The 20,347-nt window shown below is 35.6% G+C and overlaps 1 protein-coding gene across 1 annotated transcript; it reads right to left on the minus strand.

The window, feature by feature from the left end:
• Window positions 1-8,566: 8,566 nt before the first annotated feature.
• Window positions 8,567-20,016, minus strand: LOC114538457 (cysteine and histidine-rich domain-containing protein 1-like). The gene is made up of 14 exons (XM_028559634.1): window positions 19,808-20,016; window positions 19,435-19,484; window positions 19,273-19,329; window positions 18,751-18,831; window positions 16,621-16,685; window positions 15,516-15,610; window positions 14,487-14,548; window positions 13,620-13,690; window positions 12,338-12,443; window positions 11,432-11,457; window positions 11,225-11,321; window positions 10,494-10,556; window positions 9,818-9,929; window positions 8,567-9,075 (listed from the first exon to the last, which is right to left on the minus strand). Exons 1-13 carry the CDS (start codon window positions 19,881-19,883, stop codon window positions 9,822-9,824), a joined length of 957 nt encoding a protein of 318 aa, XP_028415435.1. The 5' UTR covers window positions 19,884-20,016; the 3' UTR covers window positions 8,567-9,075; window positions 9,818-9,821.
• Between the last annotated feature and the right edge of the window lie 331 nt (window positions 20,017-20,347).

Consider the following 20,347-nt stretch of genomic DNA (forward strand, 5'->3'; position numbering starts at 1 on the left):
GGCTTTTTAGAAGACATGTGTTTTTAAAACTTTTTTTCTTATGCTTTTCTTTCAATTTTCAGGTACTTTTGAAGGCGATAATTTTTTTTTGGTTTTTATATTTCAAATTTTTTTCAGTTTACGGTCTTTTGCAAAGGCCGAGAAGTCTTTTAGCTGTTTTAAACATTCCAAATCACACCGAAATTTTTCAGGCTAATTTTGTTGCATTGCCAGGAGTTGAAACGTTAGTCCTCGGATTGAGAGGCGAACGTCTTAACCATTAGACCACCGCATCATTTGTCGAAAGCTATTGTTCTTTATTTGACCTAATCCTTTTCGATGAAGTTTAAATTAAAGAATAATTTCGGTAGGAAAAATCGAACCTTTCCCATGCAGGATTCGATCCTAGGTTTACAACCTGGTAGTCCGTAGCGTTAACCACTGGCCCACAGCATCACTTATCAAAAGCTCTTGTTCTTTATCTAGTTAATCCTATTTGCAGAATTTTAAATGAAATAGCGATTTAGTGTTTTGAAAGATATTAGTCTCATGAAGCCATTTTTCACATTTTAAGACAGTTTTTGAACAGTTAAAAAAGTCGTCAAAATTGACCAAAATGGTAAGGGGTAAGCCTTACCATTTTGTTCAATTTTGACGACTTTTTCAATGTTCCAAATATGCTCTAAAATGAAAGATATTAGTCTTAGGAAGCCATTTTTAGCATTTTAAGACAGTTTTTGAACAGTTGAAAAAGTTGTCAAAATTGACCAAAATGGTAAGGGGTAAGCCTTACCATTTTGGTCAATTTTGACGACTTTTTCAATGTTCCAAATATGTTCTAAAATGAAAGATATTAGTCTTAGGAAGCCATTTTTAGCATTTTAAGACAGTTTTTAAACAATTGAAAAAGTCGTCAAAATTGACCAAAATGGTAAGGGGTAAGCCTTACCATTTTGGTCAATTTTGACGACTTTTTCAATGTTCCAAATATGCTCTAAAATGAAAGATATTAGTGTTAGGAAGCCATTTTTAGCATTTTAGGACAGTTTTTGAACAGTTGAAAAAGTTGTCAAAATTGACCGAAATGGTAAGGGGTAAGCCTTACCATTTTGGTCAATTTTGACGACTTTTTCAATGTTCCAAATATGCTCTAAAATGAAAGATATTAGTCTTAGGAAGCCATTTTTAGCATTTTAGGACAGTTTTTGAACAGTTGAAAAAGTTGTCAAAATTGACCAAAATGGTAAGGGGTAAGCCTTACCATTTTGGTCAATTTTGACGACTTTTTCAATGTTCCAAATATGCTCTAAAATGAAAGATATTAGTCTTAGGAAGCCATTTTTAGCATTTTAAGACAGTTTTTGAACAGTTGAAAAAGTCGTCAAAATTGACCAAAATGGTAAGGGGTAAGCCTTACCATTTTGGTCAATTTTGACGACTTTTTCAATGTTCCAAATATGCTCTAAAATAAAAGATATTAGTCTTAGGAAGCCAATTTTAACATTTTAAGACAGTTTTTGAACACTTGAAAAAGTCGTCAAAATTGACGAAAATGGTAAGCTCTGCATCGTTCCAAAGAAGTTCAAATTGCTTGCTCTGGAAAAATGTTTGCATCTTCCCTATAACTCACAATTGAATATACTCCAAAATTCCAGTCGGAAGTGCTCCATAATCAATGATCAAACACCATACTGCCATTCTTTGTCAATCGAATATACACCAAAATTCATGTCGGAAGAGCTCCATAACCCATCGGATGAATAACGTTTGCGTCGTTCCAAAGAAGTTCAAATTGCTTGCTTTGGAAAAATGTTTGCATCTTGCCTTTAACTCACAATTGAATATACTCCAAAATTCCAGTCGGAAGTGCTCCATAATCAATGATCAAACACCATACTGCTATTCTTTGTCAATCGAAATTACACCAAAATTCATGTCGGAAGAGCGCCATAACCAATGATGAATAACGTCTGCATCGTTCCAAAGAAGTTCAAATTGCTTGCTCTGGAAAAATTTTGCATCTTCCCTATTACTCACAATTGAATATACTCCAAAATTCCAGTCGGAAGTGCTCCATAATCAATGATCAAACACCATACTGCCATTCTTTGTCAATCGAAATTACACCAAACTTCATGTCGGAAGAGCGCCATAACCAATGATGAATAACGTCTGCATCGTTCCAAAGAAGTTCAAATTGCTTGCTCTGGAAAAATTTTGCATCTTCTCTATAACTCACAATTGAAAATACTCCAAAATTCCAGTCGGAAGTGCTCCATAATCAATGATCAAACACCATACTGCCATTCTTTGTCAATCGAAAATACACCAAAATTCATGTCGGAAGAGCGCCATAACCAATTGTCAATCGAAAATACAACAAAATTCATGTCGGAAGAGCTCCATAACCCATGGGATGAATAATGTCTGCATCGTTCTAAAGAAGTTCAAATTGCTTGCACTGGAAAAATGTTTGCATCTTGCCTTTAACTCACAATTGAATATACTCCAAAATTCTAGTCGGAAGTGCTCCATAATCAATGATCAAACACCATACTGCCTTTCTTTGTCAATCGAAAATACACCAAAATTCATGTCGGAAGAGTTCCAGTTAATTTTGAAGACTTTTTGAACTGTTCAAAAAACTGTCTTAAATTGCTAAAAATGGCTTGCTAAGACTAATATCTTTCATTTTAGAGCACATCTGGTTGGTTTCTGGAAGAATGAAAAAGTGGTCAAAATTGACCAAAATGGTAAGGCTTACCCCTTACCATTTTGGTCAATTTTGACGACTTTTTGAACTGTTCAAAAACTGTCTTAAAATGCTAAAAATGGCTTCAAAAGACCAAAATCTTCCATTTTACAGAATATTTGGTTGGTTTTTGGAACATTGAAAAAGCGGTCAATTTTGACCAAAATTAAGGCTTAATTACCCCTTACGATTTTGGTGAAAATTGATGACTTTTCAAAATTTTCTAAAACTGTGTTAACATGCTAAAAATACGATCGAAAAAGCGGTAAGCCTTACCATTTTGGCCAAAATTGATGACTTTTTCAATGTTCCAAAAACCAACCAAATATTCTCTAAAATGAAAGATATTAGTCTTAGGAAGCCATTTTTAAACAGTTCAAAAAGTCGTCAAAATTGACCAAAATGGTAAGGGTCACCCCACCCCTTCCTAAGCTTACCCCTTACGATTTTGGTGAAAATTGATGACTTTTCAAAATTTTCTAAAACTGTGTTAACATGCTAAAAATACGATCGAAAAAGCGGTAAGCCTTACCATTTTGGCCAAAATTGACCGCTTTTTCAATGTTCCAAAAACCAACCAAATATTCTCTAAAATGAAAGATATTAGTCTTAGGAAGCCATTTTTAAACAGTTCAAAAAGTCGTCAAAATTGACCAAAATGGTAAGGGTCACCCCTTCCTAAGCTTACCCCTTACGATTTTGGTGAAAATTGATGACTTTTCAAAATTTTTAGCCACATTACATGCTAAACATGTTACTTGTTTTAGAAAATTTTAGAAAGTGGTCAATTTTGGCAACATGGTAAGGGGTAAGCCTTACCATACATTCAAAAGTCATACATTTTGGCCAAAGGGCCCTTACTATTTCGGCGAAAATTGAGGATATTTGAAAATTTTCTAAAAATGTGTTAAGATACTGATTAGAGCCATTTTCAGCATGTTAACACATTTTTAGAAATTTTTAAAAAATCAAAATCAAAATTAACAATAATGTAAGGAATTACATTAATTACCTTTGAAATTATGTCGAAGAGATTCCTCCATCTCAAGGGTCTGTAGAAAATACACCAGAGATATCACAACAGAAGCGAGGCCTAAAAATTCAGAACACACTCAGAATCACTCAGAATCAAAAAACCACTGTCTTAGTCATCTTAAGATAAGATAGAACACTTACTTTTTTACAAATCCTGGAAGTAGAGTGTCGTCTTCCTCAGCATATAATCTGTTGATGAAATAAATCGACATGAATCAATATTCTTAAGAAAGATGCTATATATTAATATAGCTCAAATGCCTACATGCATCCCATTAGTTCTAAACTGTTCTTCCTAGAGGTCCAGTAAGGATCATCTCTTATTGATCCAGTGTTACTACAGGAGGAAACCTAAACTAAACTAACTTTATTTATACTGGATAGCTCTATCAGTTCTAAACTGTTCTTCCTAGAGGTCCAGTAAGGATCATCTCTCATTGATCCAGTGTTACTACAGGAGGAAACCTAAACTAAACTAACTTTATTTATACTGGATAACTCTATCAGTTCTAAACTGTTCTTCCTAGAGGTCCAGTAAAACATCTCTCAGAATCAGCAATAATATGTTAGGAATTACATTAATTACCTTTGAAAATCATGAAGAAGAGATTTCTCCATCTCAAGGTCTGTAGGAAATACACCAGAGATACCACAACAGAAGCAAGGCCTAAAAATGATCAGAACACATTCTTTACTTAGAATCCAAAAACACTGTCTTAGTCATCTTAAGATAAGATAAAACACTTACTTTTTTAGAAATCCTGGAAGTAGAGTGTCGTCTTCCTCAGCATATAATCTGTTGACGAAATAAATCAACATGAATCAATATTCTTAAGAAAGATGCTATCACTAAACACAATAACATAACTCAAATGCCTACATGCATTCTATTAGTTCTAAACTGTTCTTCCTAGAAGCTAGAGTTCCAGTAAAATCAAAATTAGCAATAATGTCAGGAATTACATTAATTACCTTTGAAAATCATGACAAAGAGATTCCTCCATCTCAAGGGTCTGTAGAAAATACACCAGAGATACCACAACAGAAGCAAGGCCTAAAAATGATCAGAACACACTCTTCACTTAGAATCAAAAGACCACTGTCTTAGTCATCTTAAGATAAGATAGAACACTTACTTTTTTAGAAATCCTGGAAGTAGAGTGTCCTCTTCCTCAGCATATATAATCTGTTGATGAAATAAATCAACATCAATCAATATTCTTAAGAAAGATGCTATCACCAAACACAATAACATAACTCAAATGCCTACATGCATTCTATTAGTTGTAAACTGTTCTTCCTAAAGGTCCAGTAAGGATCATCTCTTATTGATCCAGTGTTACTACAGGAGGAAACCTAAACTAAACTAACTTTATTTATACTGGATAACTCTATCAGTTCTAAACTGTTCTTCTTAGAGGTCCAGTAAATCATCTCTCAGAATTAGCAATAATGTTAGGAATTACATTAATTACCTTTGAAAATCATCAAGAAGAGATTCCTCCATCTCAAGGGTCTGTAGGAAATACACCAGAGATACCACAACAGAAGCAAGGCCTAAAAATTCAGAACACACTCTTCACTTAGAATCAAAAGACCACTGTCTTAGTCATCTTAAGATAAGATAGAACACTTACTTTTTTACAAATCCTGGTAGTAGAGTGTCCTCTTCCTCAGCATATAATCTGTTGATGAAATGAATCAACATGAATCAATATTCTTAAGAAAGATGCTATCACCAAACAAAATAACATAACTCAAATGCCTACATGCATCCGATTAGTTTTAAACTGTTCTTCCTAGAGGTTCAGTAAGGATCATCTCTTATTGATCCAGTGTTACTACAGGAGGAAACCTAAACTAAACTAACTTTATTTATACTGGATAGCTCTATCAGTTCTAAACTGTTCTTCGTAGAGATCCAGTAAGGATCATCTCTTATTGATCCAGTGTTAGAGGAAACCTAAACTAAACTAACTTTATTTATACTGGATAGCTCTATCAGTTCTAAACTGTTCTTCCTAGAGGTCCAGTAAGGATAATCTCTTATTGATCCAGTGTTACTACAGGAGGAAACCTAAACTAAACTAACTTTATTTATACTGGATAGCTCTATCAGTTCTAAACTGTTCTTCCCAGAGGTCCAGTAAAATCATCTCTCAGAATTAGCAATAATGTTAGGAATTACATTAATTACCTTTGAAAATCATGAAAAAGAGATTCCTCCATCTCAAGGGTTCCTGATTAAAACAAAGTTTAATATATTTTTCTGTCAAATGATTTGCACACATCAACGATCGAACTGCTGATCTTTGGTTAAGAAACACTCCAAGATGCAAAACCAACACTCAGCTGTGACAGCCGACAGGAGATACTGTCAGACGACCAACATCACAAAATAAGAAATATATCACCTGGTATGGAATAACAGTTTCGTCAATTCGACAGTGTAATATCATTATATCAAAATGGGAAAATTAAACAGGTTATCACCATCTACTGCAGTACAAGGGCAAATGAAATTCTGTCGAGTGTATAGAGTGGTTACAACACATTTAAGAGCATTCTAATCTTAGAAAGGACGTCATCCTGTGATTGGTTCAAGGCATCTGGATATTCTGGGAACAAGAATTAGAACAGAAACAACATAGTGATTTTGAATACAACTTACCTGGTTAAAAAGCTATTTGATAAGAATTAGATCGCCACAATCAGTAGCGTAGCCAGCCTGTCGATTTGTCCCGCTATGCTAATATTTTGGTGTCCACTGACTGTGAAAACAACTGATTTCTAAAGACATGAATAATTGTTAAATTTGTAATAACTCGAAATTTACATAGCGGGACAAAATCGTCAGGCTGGCTACGCCACTGGCCACAATTAACATAACCTGGAATAGAAAGGAATACTTGCAGGTAGCGTAGCCAGCCTGACGATTTTGTCCCGCTTTGTAAATTTCGAGTTATTAAAATTATTCGTGCCTTTAGAAATCTATTGTTTTCACAGTCAGTGAACACCAAAATATTAGCATAGCGGGACAAATCGTCAGGCTGGCTACGCTACTGAATACTTGTGGTTAAATAGTAGGAAGGTGTGTTGTTAGGGAAGGTGTGTTGTCTGACTTGAACCACAGATTAGCTATATAGCTATATATAGGTAATCTGTGCTTGAACAAACCACCAATAAACTGTACTTACTGTTGACACATATCCTTTTTGATCGTGATTTAATTATCACTTCAGCTTATCAGACATTAACAGTCCAGGTTATCCTTCCAGGATATAAAGGTCAAAAGAACGTAGAAAAAGATACTGCCCTTCATTTTAAAGGAAAAAATCCTTTGAAAAATATTTTTCAAAAGAAGCCAGAAAAAAGCCAAATGGCCAAACATTTTTTTCGAGCCAAACAGAAAATAAAAAAGCCAGAATCGAGTTATTTAACTTAACAACCCTGTAATCTCAAGTTTAATTTCCCACCTAACTTCTTTATTTATCCAAATAAACCCCCAAAAATCCCCAAATTGCATGTTTTACCCGAGATTGTCCCCGGGCCTATGACCAAATTGTCCCGCCTAACTTCTATATTTATCCAAATAAAACCCCAAAAATCCCCAAATTGCGTGTTTTACCCCAGATTGTCCCCGGGCCTATGACCAAATTGTCCCGCCTAACTTCTTCTCCAAAATTGCACGTGTAAACGCTTTTGTTTTGGTCCCATTCGCGTGTTGCATTATTATGTAAAATTGAGTTTTAAGACGAAATACTTGACGCCAGACTTGGGCTGTGTGTCAAATTAAAGCTATTGAAAAGTTATATTTCGTGTAGAAATTTCAAGACTTAAACTACAAAGGAAATATTGAAAAAAACCAAAAACAATTACCAATCGGCAAAAAACCGTGAAATTATGAAATATTTTTTAGATATTTCCCTTTAAGCTAAAGTCTCGAAATTTCTACACGAAATGTAACTTTTTAATAGCTTCAATTTCATATACGGACGGCTCAACATTTGGCGTCAAGTATCTCAGCTCAAAACTCAGAAAAAGTAAAAAGCACTGGCTTCAATTTCCCTTCGAAAGTTGTAAGTGTATATATATATATATATATATATATATATATATATATATATATATATATATATATATATATATATATATATATATATATATATATATATCAATGCTGGTGAAAGACTATAGTTTTTTGTTTCAGCTAATCTTTTCTTGAAGTCTTTTACATGAGATGAAATAATAATTTGGTGGAAAAGGTTGAAACATTGCTCGCGTTCGCACAGCTTACCACATAGGCTTTTGCATAGTTAAATCCTAGTTAAATAATGACTCTGATTGACCAATTCTGTCCTTAACTATACAAACCCTGAGCGTAATATTTTGTTTACTGCAAGAGACGTTTAATAACTTCTCTCCTTGATATTGAGAATAAATCGAAAAACATATAGTCTATAATTTGCAGTTTTTGTATTGAATGAAATAGATTGCTTGAAAGAAATCAATTTGAAAATCAACTTTAGTTACATTAAAGGTTTGCTATCAGGGGCAGCTGTAAATCTGTAACAATTATGTTTCATTCTTAGGGCCTGTTTATATGATCTCGTCTAGCCGGGACGGGATGTTTTCATCCCGCTTAGCCAGGAAACTTGCCTAGGCGGGATGGCGTGTTTATATGGAGTTCATTTTGTAGTGCAGGTTCCTTCGACGGCATGTTTTATTGTAGAAAACGAATATGCCAATATACACACATGCTCCTAATGTATGTTAATCGCGAATCATCCCGGGCAAGCGCGATGGAGTGTTTATATGGCAATTTCTCGTCCCGTCTAATCGGGATCCCGCAGGAAGTGCAGGGATCCCGCCTAGGCGGGATGGAAAAGTGGTCATATAAACACTAATTAGTGTTTGTATTACAAGCGGGATCTCGGAAACTGTCCCGTCCCGGCTAGGCGGGATCATATAAACAGGACCTAAGCATTTTTGAAAGCACTAGGCCATCACTGCTCGCAGTGAATGTCTACCTTTTTTTCTTTATTTTGGTAAGAAAAAGGAGAATAACAACATGTTACCCAAAAACACAACTTGAAACTCTATTTTCTCCACCCATGTATTTGATAAATGAAATGCAATTCTATCTAAATAGTTTAAGCGATAGATAAGTTGGGCTTTTCACCTTCAAGATGGCATCATATGTTAATTGCAAATTTGCAGTGAATAAGTACATATTCTGTAGTCTATCAACTGGCGATTTGAAGTGTGAGAAAAAACAGAAGCATCTTTACCGTTGTTGCAAAACTTGTCTAAAAAATACAAACCACACATTAACATTCACACAACTCACAAGTTTAACAGATAATTTTCACAATTTTAAGTTTAGTCAGCAGCATTGAAGTGAGTTTCAAAATAATCAGTGGCGTAACGCACGAAGATGAGGGCCCTTTTTTTTGTGTGGAGCTCCTATATTTGATGTGGGGTCCCATAGCTGTTTGTCATGTTTTCACTTGAAAAATATAATTTCAGAGCTGAAGCTTGTAAATTTACATTAGTGTATTACTTCATTAGTTATAGAAGTAATAGAACATGGATAATGGATAGAAAATTCAGCCATGGTCGATGGATAATCTATTATTTAATCTACCATCATTAATGCTGCATTTTCCTTTGTAATCAACCTCATACCCTAGGCCTATCTTCGGCATAACAATTTGTTTTTAACCGAACTTTTTTATGCGATACACTGACTCGCCGTTTTTCTTTAAAAATCGTGGCGACAGACAGCAATCAATGAAGGCCCTCTGGGAGGACCCCAACGGTCGGGGGCCCTTAGTTCTTGTCCTAACCCTACCTCACGTCCGTGAAGGCTAGTTTCTACTCAGGAAAATTCTCCTTTGGATCGGACAGGACAGGAAAGTTTCCTTTGTATGTATAAACGCCGCCTGAGAACTCACCAACAAAGGAAATTTTCCTGTCCGTTCCGATCCAAAGGAGATTTTTCCTGAGTGGAAACTAGCCTTTACACCACAGTCTCATGCAGTTTCTTACCTCATTAGGAATTTAGTTCCAATCGTGGCCAATTTGAGGCTTGGCTTTTCTTTAGTTTAATTTCTACCTTTGTTGCAGAATATATGACTGAGCTTTTAATTGGGTCGATGACCTAAATATTGGTAAAACAAAAAAGAGTAATTGTTATTTATACAAAAAGAAACAAATTATACGACGGATGAAGGAATTGATTTAATCTCAAATCACAATGGACGACTTGCGCTTTAGACTAATTTCTTACCTCAGCTCGGACATTTTCTGAAAGATCTTACTAAAATTAGTTATTATGCCAAGTTTGACAGCGAAATTTTGTAAAATACGGAAAATATAGCCATGCGAAGTTGTCGATTTTTGTATACTTTTGTATTATTACGACTAGACCGGAAGTTTGTAACTAATTTAGTTACACATTTCCGGCTGTAATACCAAAGTATACAAAATTTGCCAACTTCGCATGGCTATATTTTCCGTATTTTACAAAATTTCGCAGCCAAACTTGGCAGTTTTACTTATTTAAGTAAGATCTTTCTAGTTGGGGTGATTTATTTTCCTCTAGTTACTTCCATCAAAAGTTAGTCTAAAGCGCAAGTCGTCCATTGAAGCTTCAAAAATTGGATTTTAGACTAGCTTAATAGTTTCAAGGTAAATTAGAAAAAAAATCAAACAAGACACTTACGCCATGTAACTTTATGTCTAAATCAAATTTTGAAGAATTTCCAAAAACGAAACATGCTTTGAGCTAAAAAAAGAAATATATTTATACTCCATTTATGCTCTATCAGTTCTAAAAGGTCTAGTAAGGATCATCTCTTATTGATCCAGTGTTACTACAGGAGGAAAACTGAACTAAACTAACTTTATTTATACTGGATAGCTCTATCAGTTCTAAACTGTTCTTCCTAGAGGTCCAGTAAGGATCATCTCTTATTGATCCAGTGTTACTAAAGGAGGAAAACTGAACTAAACTAACTTTATTTATACTGGATAGCTCTATCAGTTCTAAACTGTTCTTCCTAGAGGTCCAGTAAGGATCATCTCTTATTGATCCAGTGTTACTACAGGAGGAAACCTAAACTAAACTAACTTTATTTATACTGGATAGCTCTATCAGTTCTAAACTGTTCTTCCTAGAGGTCCAGTAAGGATCATCTCTTATTGATCCAGTGTTACTACAGGAGGAAACCTAAACTAAACTAACTTTATTTATACTGGATAGCTCTATCAGTTCTAAACTGTTCTTCCTAGAGGTCCAGTAAGGATCATCTCTTATTGATCCAGTGTTACTACAGGAGGAAACCTAAACTAAACTAACTTTATTTATCCTGGATAGCTCTATCAGTTCTAAACTGTTCTTCCTAGAGGTCCAGTAAGGGTCATCTCTTATTGGTTATAACTTGAAACACTTACACAAGTGCAATTTGCTTCTACAAATGATTTTGCAGGATCACAAAGCTTTGCATAAATTGAAATCACAACCGTCATTCCCATTTGATAATGATCAAATCTGACAAGATAAATAAAAAAAAATTTTGAGATGGGTGAATTGCTGAGTCAATCACTCTATTAAACAACTTTAATGTTCAAAACACTTTATGTTCACAATACCATTCTTACCGGCACATCACAGCTTTTTTCTTTTGCTAAAAGCAGAAAGAATAGATTTATCAATGGAAGAGTATTGTCAGTTAATAAGTTAACAAAACTATCTGTCAGTGTCTCTTGTTAACCCATTAGCTTGCAATGCACTCAGATGTGGCCTACTTTAGTATTTTACTCTGTCTAATGTCAGATGATTTTACTCATCAGTGGAAGAGTACTGCCAGTTAATAATTTAACAAAACTATCTGTCAGTGTCTCTTGTTAACCCATTAGCTTGCAATGCACCCAGATGTGACCTACTTTAGTATTTTACTTTGTCTAATGCCAAATGATTTTACTCATCAGTGGAAGAATACTGTCAGTTAATAAGTTAACAAAACTATCTGTCAGTGTCTCTTGTTAACCCATTAGCTTGCAATGCACCCAGATGTGACCTACTTTAGTATTTTACTCTGTCTAATGCCAAATGATTTTACTTATGAGTGGAAGAGTACTCTCAGTTAATAAGTTAATAAAACTATTTGTCAGTGTCTCTTGTTAACCCATTAGCTTGCAATGCACCCAGATGTGACCTACTTTAGTATTTTACTCTGTCTAATGCCAAATGATTTTACTTATGAGTGGAAGAGTACTCTCAGTTAAAGAATAAAACTATTTGTCAGGTCTCTTGTTTAACCCATTAGCTTGCAATGCACCCAGATGTGGCCTACTTTAGTATTTTACTCTGTCTAATGCCAGATGATTTTACTCATCAGTGGAAGAGTATTGTCAGTTAATAAGTTAACAAAACTATCTGTCAGTGTCTCTTGTTAACCTATTAGCTTGCAATACACCATACTTCCATTCTAATTTGGATTCATTAAAAAGATTTTTGGGTTGAATTGCTAAATACATAACAAAGTATTATTGTTAATTTCTTGCCTCGTCTGTTAAGAACCAAACATGATTACCACTACTGCATCCCTCTTGCTTTAAGAATTCATCAAAATCCGATGTCTTCCGCATGCAACAGCTCCAAAATTTATACCTGCAACGAAAAAGAATGTTACTGTGGTTGGGTCTACAAATCCATTATCAGCCAGGCCTTTAGAAATTTTAAACTGTGGGCAGTTTCTCCCAATAAAACATGGATTTCATTTTGTGGTATCAGTCAAAGACACATATTTAGACTTCGATTTATATTTACAGTCACACAATGAAAGAAAAGCTTGCTGTATGACCAACTTGAACAATTTTTACTGACCACATGAATTTATTAATAGTTAATGGACGACTTGCGCTTTAGACTAATTTTTGATCGAAGTAACTAGAAGAAAATAAATCATCACAGCTAGAAAGATCTTACTTAAATTAGTGCAAATGCAAAGTTTGGCTGCGAAATTTTGTAAAATACGTAAAATATAGCCACGCGAAGTTGGCAAATTTTGTATACTTTTGTATTACGGCCGGAAGTTTGTAACTAATTTAGTTAAACATTTCCGCACGTAATACAAAAGTATACAAAAATCGACAACTTCGCATGGCTATATTTCCCGTATTTTACTAAATTTCGCAGCCAAACTTTGCATTTGCACTAACTTAAGTAAGATCTTTCAGAAAATGTCCTTTTTATTGCCGAGGTAAGAAATTAGTCTAAAGCGCAAGTCGTCCATTTGCCTGGCCTAACTATCAACTCCTAAATTCTGTGAGCATCTAATAAAAAGAACATTTTCTGAAAAAGCTTACTAAAATTAGTAAAACTGCCAAGTTTGGCTGCGAATTGTTGTAAAATACGGAAAATATAGCCATGCGAACTTGACGAATTTTGTATACTTTTGTATTACGGCCGGAAGTTTGTAACTAATTTAGTTACACATTTCCGCACGTAATACAAAAGTATACTAAATATGCCAACTTCGCGTGGCTATATTTTCCGTAATTTACAAAATTTCACAGCCAAACTTTGCATTTGCACTAATTTAAGTAAGATCTTTCTAGCTGTGATGATTTATTTTCTTCTAGTTACTTCGATCAAAAATTAGTCTAAAACGCAAGTCGTCCATTTAGCATTAGCCTGTTTATTGAACGAAACTGCCGCTTGAGATGCCCGCCGAATCACTTCGCAATGCCCGAAAATCGCACATAAAATTGCTGCAAAAATTGCAATTGTAAACATGCTATAATATCTTGACGTGCTTTAGCGATAAATGAAAGCGAAACTCACCCTTCGTGAAAAATAGGACTGCCAGTATGATATTTACACGTCTTTCCATTTGTGTTTTCATCAACATAAACCTGGATGAAACATATGATAAAATTATTGTTGCTAAATGAATGACTTTTCTGCTAGCAAGAAGCCCTTTGCTTGAAAAATCAAAGAAGTATTAATTCAGCATTCAGGTAAAACCAGGGACCGCGGAGCGTTTTTCGTATTGCTGGGGCTCGGAACCGCGCGCCTGCTAGGAGAGTCCGGGAAAATTTTGAAATATACATAGGCCTTTGAAATCGACGCAAATGCCTCTCAAAGGATTATTGGAAAATAATACATACTATGCAAAGTTTCCAGCATGTTTGCCGCTCATAACAAACATTAAACAATATAACCATGCTTTGGTTATGATGTCAAATATTTTGAAATGGATAACCCTAACCCATGGATAACCCTAACCATTAATGGTCAAATGCTTGTCCTATGTAAAGTTTCCAGCATGTTTGGCGCTCATAACAAACATTAAACAATATAACCATGCTTTGGTTATGATGTCAAATATTTTGAAATGGATAACCACGCTGTTTTAATGGTCAAATGCTTGTCCTATGTAAAGTTTCCAGCATGTTTGGCGCTCATAACAAACATTAAACAATATAACCTTGCTTTGGTTATGATGTCAAATATTTTGAAATGGATAACCACGCTTTAACCACGTTTTAATGGTCAAATGCTTGTCCTCTGTAAAGTTTCCAGCATGTTTGGCGCTTATATACAAACATTAAAAAGCTGAAAACAGCAATCATAGAAAACTAGGCAACTCAAGAGAATGAAATCACATTTGCAGTATATTGTTCTATGAATTGCAGTTAGACACAGTACCTCATTACAAGCATTATTTTTACACGTCGTTCCTTTCTGTACCACACCAGATTCTACGTTTTCTACAAAGTATTTCAAAATAAACATGAACTTTTATTAGGGCCTGTGAGAGTTGACCAGAGACCCCCCAAAAAACCCCGATGAGTCACAGTCCCTTCCACATATCGCCCACAATCAACAAAGCCATCACTAGTTTGTCTCTTTCCCTCCCCCCCTCTCTGAGCACTACACCCCCTGGTATTTTCCCTGCCCCCCCTCTGAGCACTACACCCCCTGGTATCTGTCCCACTTCCCTGCCCTCTTCTCTGAGGACTACACCCCCTGGTATCTGTCCCACTTCCCTGCCCTCTTCTCTGAGGACTACACCCCCTGGTATCTGTCCCACTTCCCTGCCCTCTTCTCTGAGCACTACACCCCCTGGTATTTTCCCTGCCCCCCCTCTGAGCACTACACCCCCTGGTATCTGTCCCACTTCCCTGCCCTCTTCTCTGAGGACTACCCCCCTGGTATCTGTCCCACTTCCCTGCCCTCTTCTCTGAGGACTACACCCCCTGGTATCTGTCCCACTTCCCTGCCCTCTTCTCTGAGCACTACACCCCCCTTGTATTTGTTCCTCTTCCCTGCCTCCATCTCTTAGCACATAATATACTTCAAAACTTAACCCAGTCAAAACATTTTCTTGCAACTTTCTACATTGACCATCAACCAGCCAGTTACGGATCAAACCTTTTCGATTGCTCTCAGGGGTGCCCAGGGCAAGATGCCCCCACAGCCCTTTGCTGATGGGGGTTAGCAAGGGCAGCCCTGTGCCCTTTGCCCAATGTAAGAGTATCATACATACACCATTTACTCATGACACTTACTATTTAATTAAAACTAACTGGTAATATTATTGAAGATGCATTCTCCATTCTCAGGGTTGTATAGTTTAAGACAACTTAGTTTAACTTTGAAGCAACAAATTCAGAAAGACTTAAGTACTCAAGCTTTGAAAAATCGGACAGAATGACAACAACAAGTAAAACTTACCATCATTATTTGTAATGGATTCAATGTGTCTCTCCAAAGCTTTCTTGAGTGAATCCGAGACACTAAACTTTAGTTTTTGATATGGTAGATCATCACTAGAAAAGAAGAAATTTAGGAATGCATGAATAAAATATACAACACAAAATATAATCTAAAGATATTCTGATTAAAAAATACCAATTGTGAACACAGTATTCTGGTTATACTATACCAGGGCCCGATTGTATGAAAGCTGGATAGTGCTATGCAACGGATGGTGCTTTTTTCAATCGCTCTAATTCTTTATTGTTGATCTGTATAGCTTTGATCAAACCTCAGGCATGTTTACAACTGTTGAAAAAATCATTATCTGGCGGGTAACGCTATCCAGCTTTCATACAACCGGCCCCAGAATGATTGCGTGTATGACAGAGGTGAATTGATATTATGATGCTACACTGAGTTACCAACTTCACCATGGTCAAATTGAACCTGAGACCTTCGGTCTGATAGTCCAATGCTCTTGCAACTAAGCTACTTGGTCAAGAAGGTTTAAATATGTGATATTTTGGAACTTAATCTAGTCCCTTCCAAAACTTGAATGTCAGTGATTGTGTCTATGACCTCGGTAAATTAATACTGTGATGGTGCTTAACTCTGAGTCACCAACCAGGCAAGCTGAAAGTTAGCTTGACCATGCCGAGAATTGAACCAAAAACCTAGCATGATCATAATATACAAGCAAGAGTCAAAGCTCCAAAAATATAGCCTCAAATACAAAGTGTTGGCTAAGTTTGTCGAGATACTAGTCTTGTTAATATATTTCTGTCAGTGGCGTAGCCAGCCTTAATAATTGGCAGAGCAATATTCATATATCCATGTTGTGTGTGAGTCAGCGTGACCAATTCCTTTGAAATGGTTTTTTAGATGAATATTTATATACGAATATGTGCCTCCCCCTCTGATTATCGATGCTCGCTACACCAATGCTTTCTGTGAATCTTACAAGACGATTAAATTTACAAACTTAGTCATTACCATGAACCAAAAGCCAATATCTCTTGGTTAAGTTGTGTATGAGAAGACATGTTTACGAGAGCAACTTACAATGTTATCCACACAGTACCTTGGTCTAATTTCTTGAATTTTTTCTTCAGCTTTCCTGTGTGTGGTTTGACCATGACTTGCTATCTAAACAACGATTAAACAAGTGTTATCAACAAATGCTTGTTTACATCATGTGTTGATTTGATTTGTTTTTCCTAAATTGTCTTATTATTTACTTAGTACTGAGTAAAATAGTATTTCTCACACACTACAGAGACGTGGAGCAAATCTAACTGACTGAAAATTGATTTTTTTTTGTATGACACCCACCCCTCATAATATTATCCATAGAGAGCATTACACCCACCCCCCATAATATCATACATAAGATAAGATAAGAGAACATGACACCCACCCCCCATAATATCATACATAAGATAAGATAAGAGAACATGACACCCACCCCCCATAATATCATACATAAGATAAGAGATCATGACACCCACCCCCCATAATATCATACATAAGATAAGATAAGAGAACATGACACCTACCCCCCATAATATCATATATAAGATAAGATAAGAGAATGTGACACCCACCCCCCATAATATCATACATAAGATAAGATAAGATAAGAGAACATGACACCACCCCCCCATAATATCATAAATAAGATAAGATAAGAGAACATGACACCCACCCCCCATAATATCATACATAAGATAAGAGATCATGACACCCACCCCTCATAATATCACACATAAGATAAGAGATCATGACACCCACCCCCCATAATATCATACATAAGATAAGATAAGAGAACATGACACCCACCCCCCATATCATACATAAGATAAGAGAACATGACACCCACCCCTCATAATATCATACATAAGATAAGAGAACATGACACCCACCCCCCATAATATCATACATAAGATAAGAGAACATGACACCCACCCCCCATAATATCATACATAAGATAAGAGATCATGACACCCACCCCCCATAATATCATACATAAGATAAGAGAGCATGACACCCACCTCCCATAATATCATACATAAGATAAGAGAACATGACACCCACCTCCCATAATATCATACATAAGATAAGAGAATATGACATCCACCCCTCATAATATCATACATAAGATAAGAGAACATGACACCCACCTCTCATAATATCATACATAAGATAAGAGAACATGACACCCACCCCTCATAATATCATACATAAGATAAGAGAATATGACATCCACCCCTCATAATATCATACATAAGATAAGAGAACATGACACCCACCCCCCATAATATCATACATAAGATAAGAGATCATGACACCCACCCCTCATAATATCATACATAAGATAAGAGAATATGACATCCACCCCCCATAATATCATACATAAGATAAGAGATCATGACACCCACCCCTCATAATATCATACATAAGATAAGATAACATGACATCCACCCCCCATAATATCATACATAAGATAAGAGAATATGACATCCACCTCCCATAATATCATACATAAGATAAGAGATCATGACACCCACCCCTCATAATATCATACATAAGATAAGATAACATGACATCCACCCCCCATAATATCATACATAAGATAAGAGAATATGACATCCACCCCTCATAATATCATACATAAGATAAGAGATTATGACATCCACCCCTCATAATATCATACATAAGATAAGAGAATATGACACCCATCCTTCATAATATAATACATAAGATAAGAGAACATGACACCCATCCTTCATAATATCATACATAAGATAAGAGAACATGACACCCATCCTTCATAATATCATACATAAGATAAGAGAATATGACACCCACCCCCCATAATATCATACATACGATAAGAGAACATGACACCCATCCCCCATAATATAATACATAAGATAAGAGAACATGACACCCATCCTTCATAATATCATACATAAGATAATTAAGAGAACATGACACCCACCCCCCATAAAATCATACATGGGGGAGTAATGACACCCACCCCTCAATTTTGCAATTTGCAATAGTACACAGATAGATGTCGCAGGGTTGCAGACCAGTCCCTAGGAGGGCCCAAAACCAGACCCTCGGTAAATCAATTCAAGCAATGTTACAAAATGTATATACTTCAATCCTTATAAGCAAAGAGTAAAAATAATACCGGAATACTTACAGGAATATCTGCAGCAGCATTTTTAGGTTTAACTTCCGGTTCAGGTGGTTTAACATTCGAATGTTTCGACTTTCTACATCCCTTAAAAATTACAAAAAAATACTTCAGCTTTTTAAAATCAATCATAAGATTGAATCAAGTTGGATTATGTGAGTTTAGGTAAAGTTTCAAGCAACATACAGAGTTCAATAATAATTGCAAGATGCTATCAATTGTACCCCAAGTTTAGCAAAAGTACCAGCTAAAACAAACCATGGTTTAACCCCTGATTTAACTTAAAGATTATTTAGAGTTGTAATGTAAAAAAATCCTTTGTAATCCTTTGTACAATTTGATCCTCTATCCAGAGGGGTGCAATAGACTTGCTTTGTATTTTGAACTTACCCACCATTTAAGCTATTTAACAGGCTTGATACAACCGGCCCCAGGAGTTTAAGGAACTAGATTTGTAATCCTTAGATTACAAAGATGTCCTCAGATTGCAAATATGATTATGGAAAGAATCCTTAGTTCAGTACTTACAGCTATGTTAAGAAATTCTGTGAAATCCGTAACTCTTCTTTGACAGCAAGACCAGCCCTATTGAGATAATATGAATTAGTGAAAGTAATTAATACTTGCACCATGAAATAGTCTAAAGTACTATGCACTGTAAGGTTGTGGTTCTAGGGTTAAAATACATACTTTTAGTGCATCATGGAAAACTGGCATTCCAGGATGATGTGTGCAAACATCTAATAAGAAAATTATTTCAAAATTATTCCACCAGTAAAATCATCTGGCATTAGACAGAGTAAAATACTAAAGTAGGTCACATCTGGGTGCATTGCAAGCTAATGGGTTAACAAGAGATACTGACAGATAGTTTTGTTAACTTATTAACTGACAATACTCTTCCACTGGTGAGTAAAATCATCTGGCATTCAGAGTTTAAAACAGATCCCCACTAAGTTGGCGGTCTTGTGTATTCATTCAATGACTTCCGAATTGAGTAAATTTTCATACTGAAAATTGAGGCAAAATCGTGCCCAAATAAAACAAGATTTGAATGACTTACCATCGTTATTTTCGCTTTCCAGAAACTGTTTCCCACAGCCACGGTTGTAACAGAGTAATTTTTCTTCGGCAGACATTTCAAAACAAACCAAATTTTCAATTATTTTTGCAATAAAAACACAGTAAAACACGAGGTTTTATTATTCGAGATATCTTGACATTTCTTGTATTTTCCATCCACGAGAAGGCGACGTGTTCCCTCCGGAAGAGTATCGGACAAGTTCGGTAGCTATAAATAAAACTCTCTGGACTGAATAAAAGCACTGGATTAATGATAATAGAGTTGCTTATAATGTTATTTAATAACTGACAGTACTCTTCCACTGATGAGTAAAATCATCTGACATTAGACAGAGTAAAATACTAAAGTAGGTCACATCTGGGTGCATTGCAAGCTAATGGGTTAACAAGAGACACTGACAGATAGTTTTGTTAACTTATTAACTGACAGTACTCTTCCACTGATGAGTAAAATCATCTGGCATTAGACAGAGTAAAATACTAAAGTAGGCCACATCTGGATGCATTGCAAGCTAATGGG

Source organism: Dendronephthya gigantea, unplaced genomic scaffold (genome assembly GCF_004324835.1).
Source record: "Dendronephthya gigantea isolate DGI-Jeju-01 unplaced genomic scaffold, DenGig_1.0 000185F, whole genome shotgun sequence".
Lineage (NCBI taxonomy): Eukaryota > Metazoa > Cnidaria > Anthozoa > Malacalcyonacea > Nephtheidae > Dendronephthya > Dendronephthya gigantea.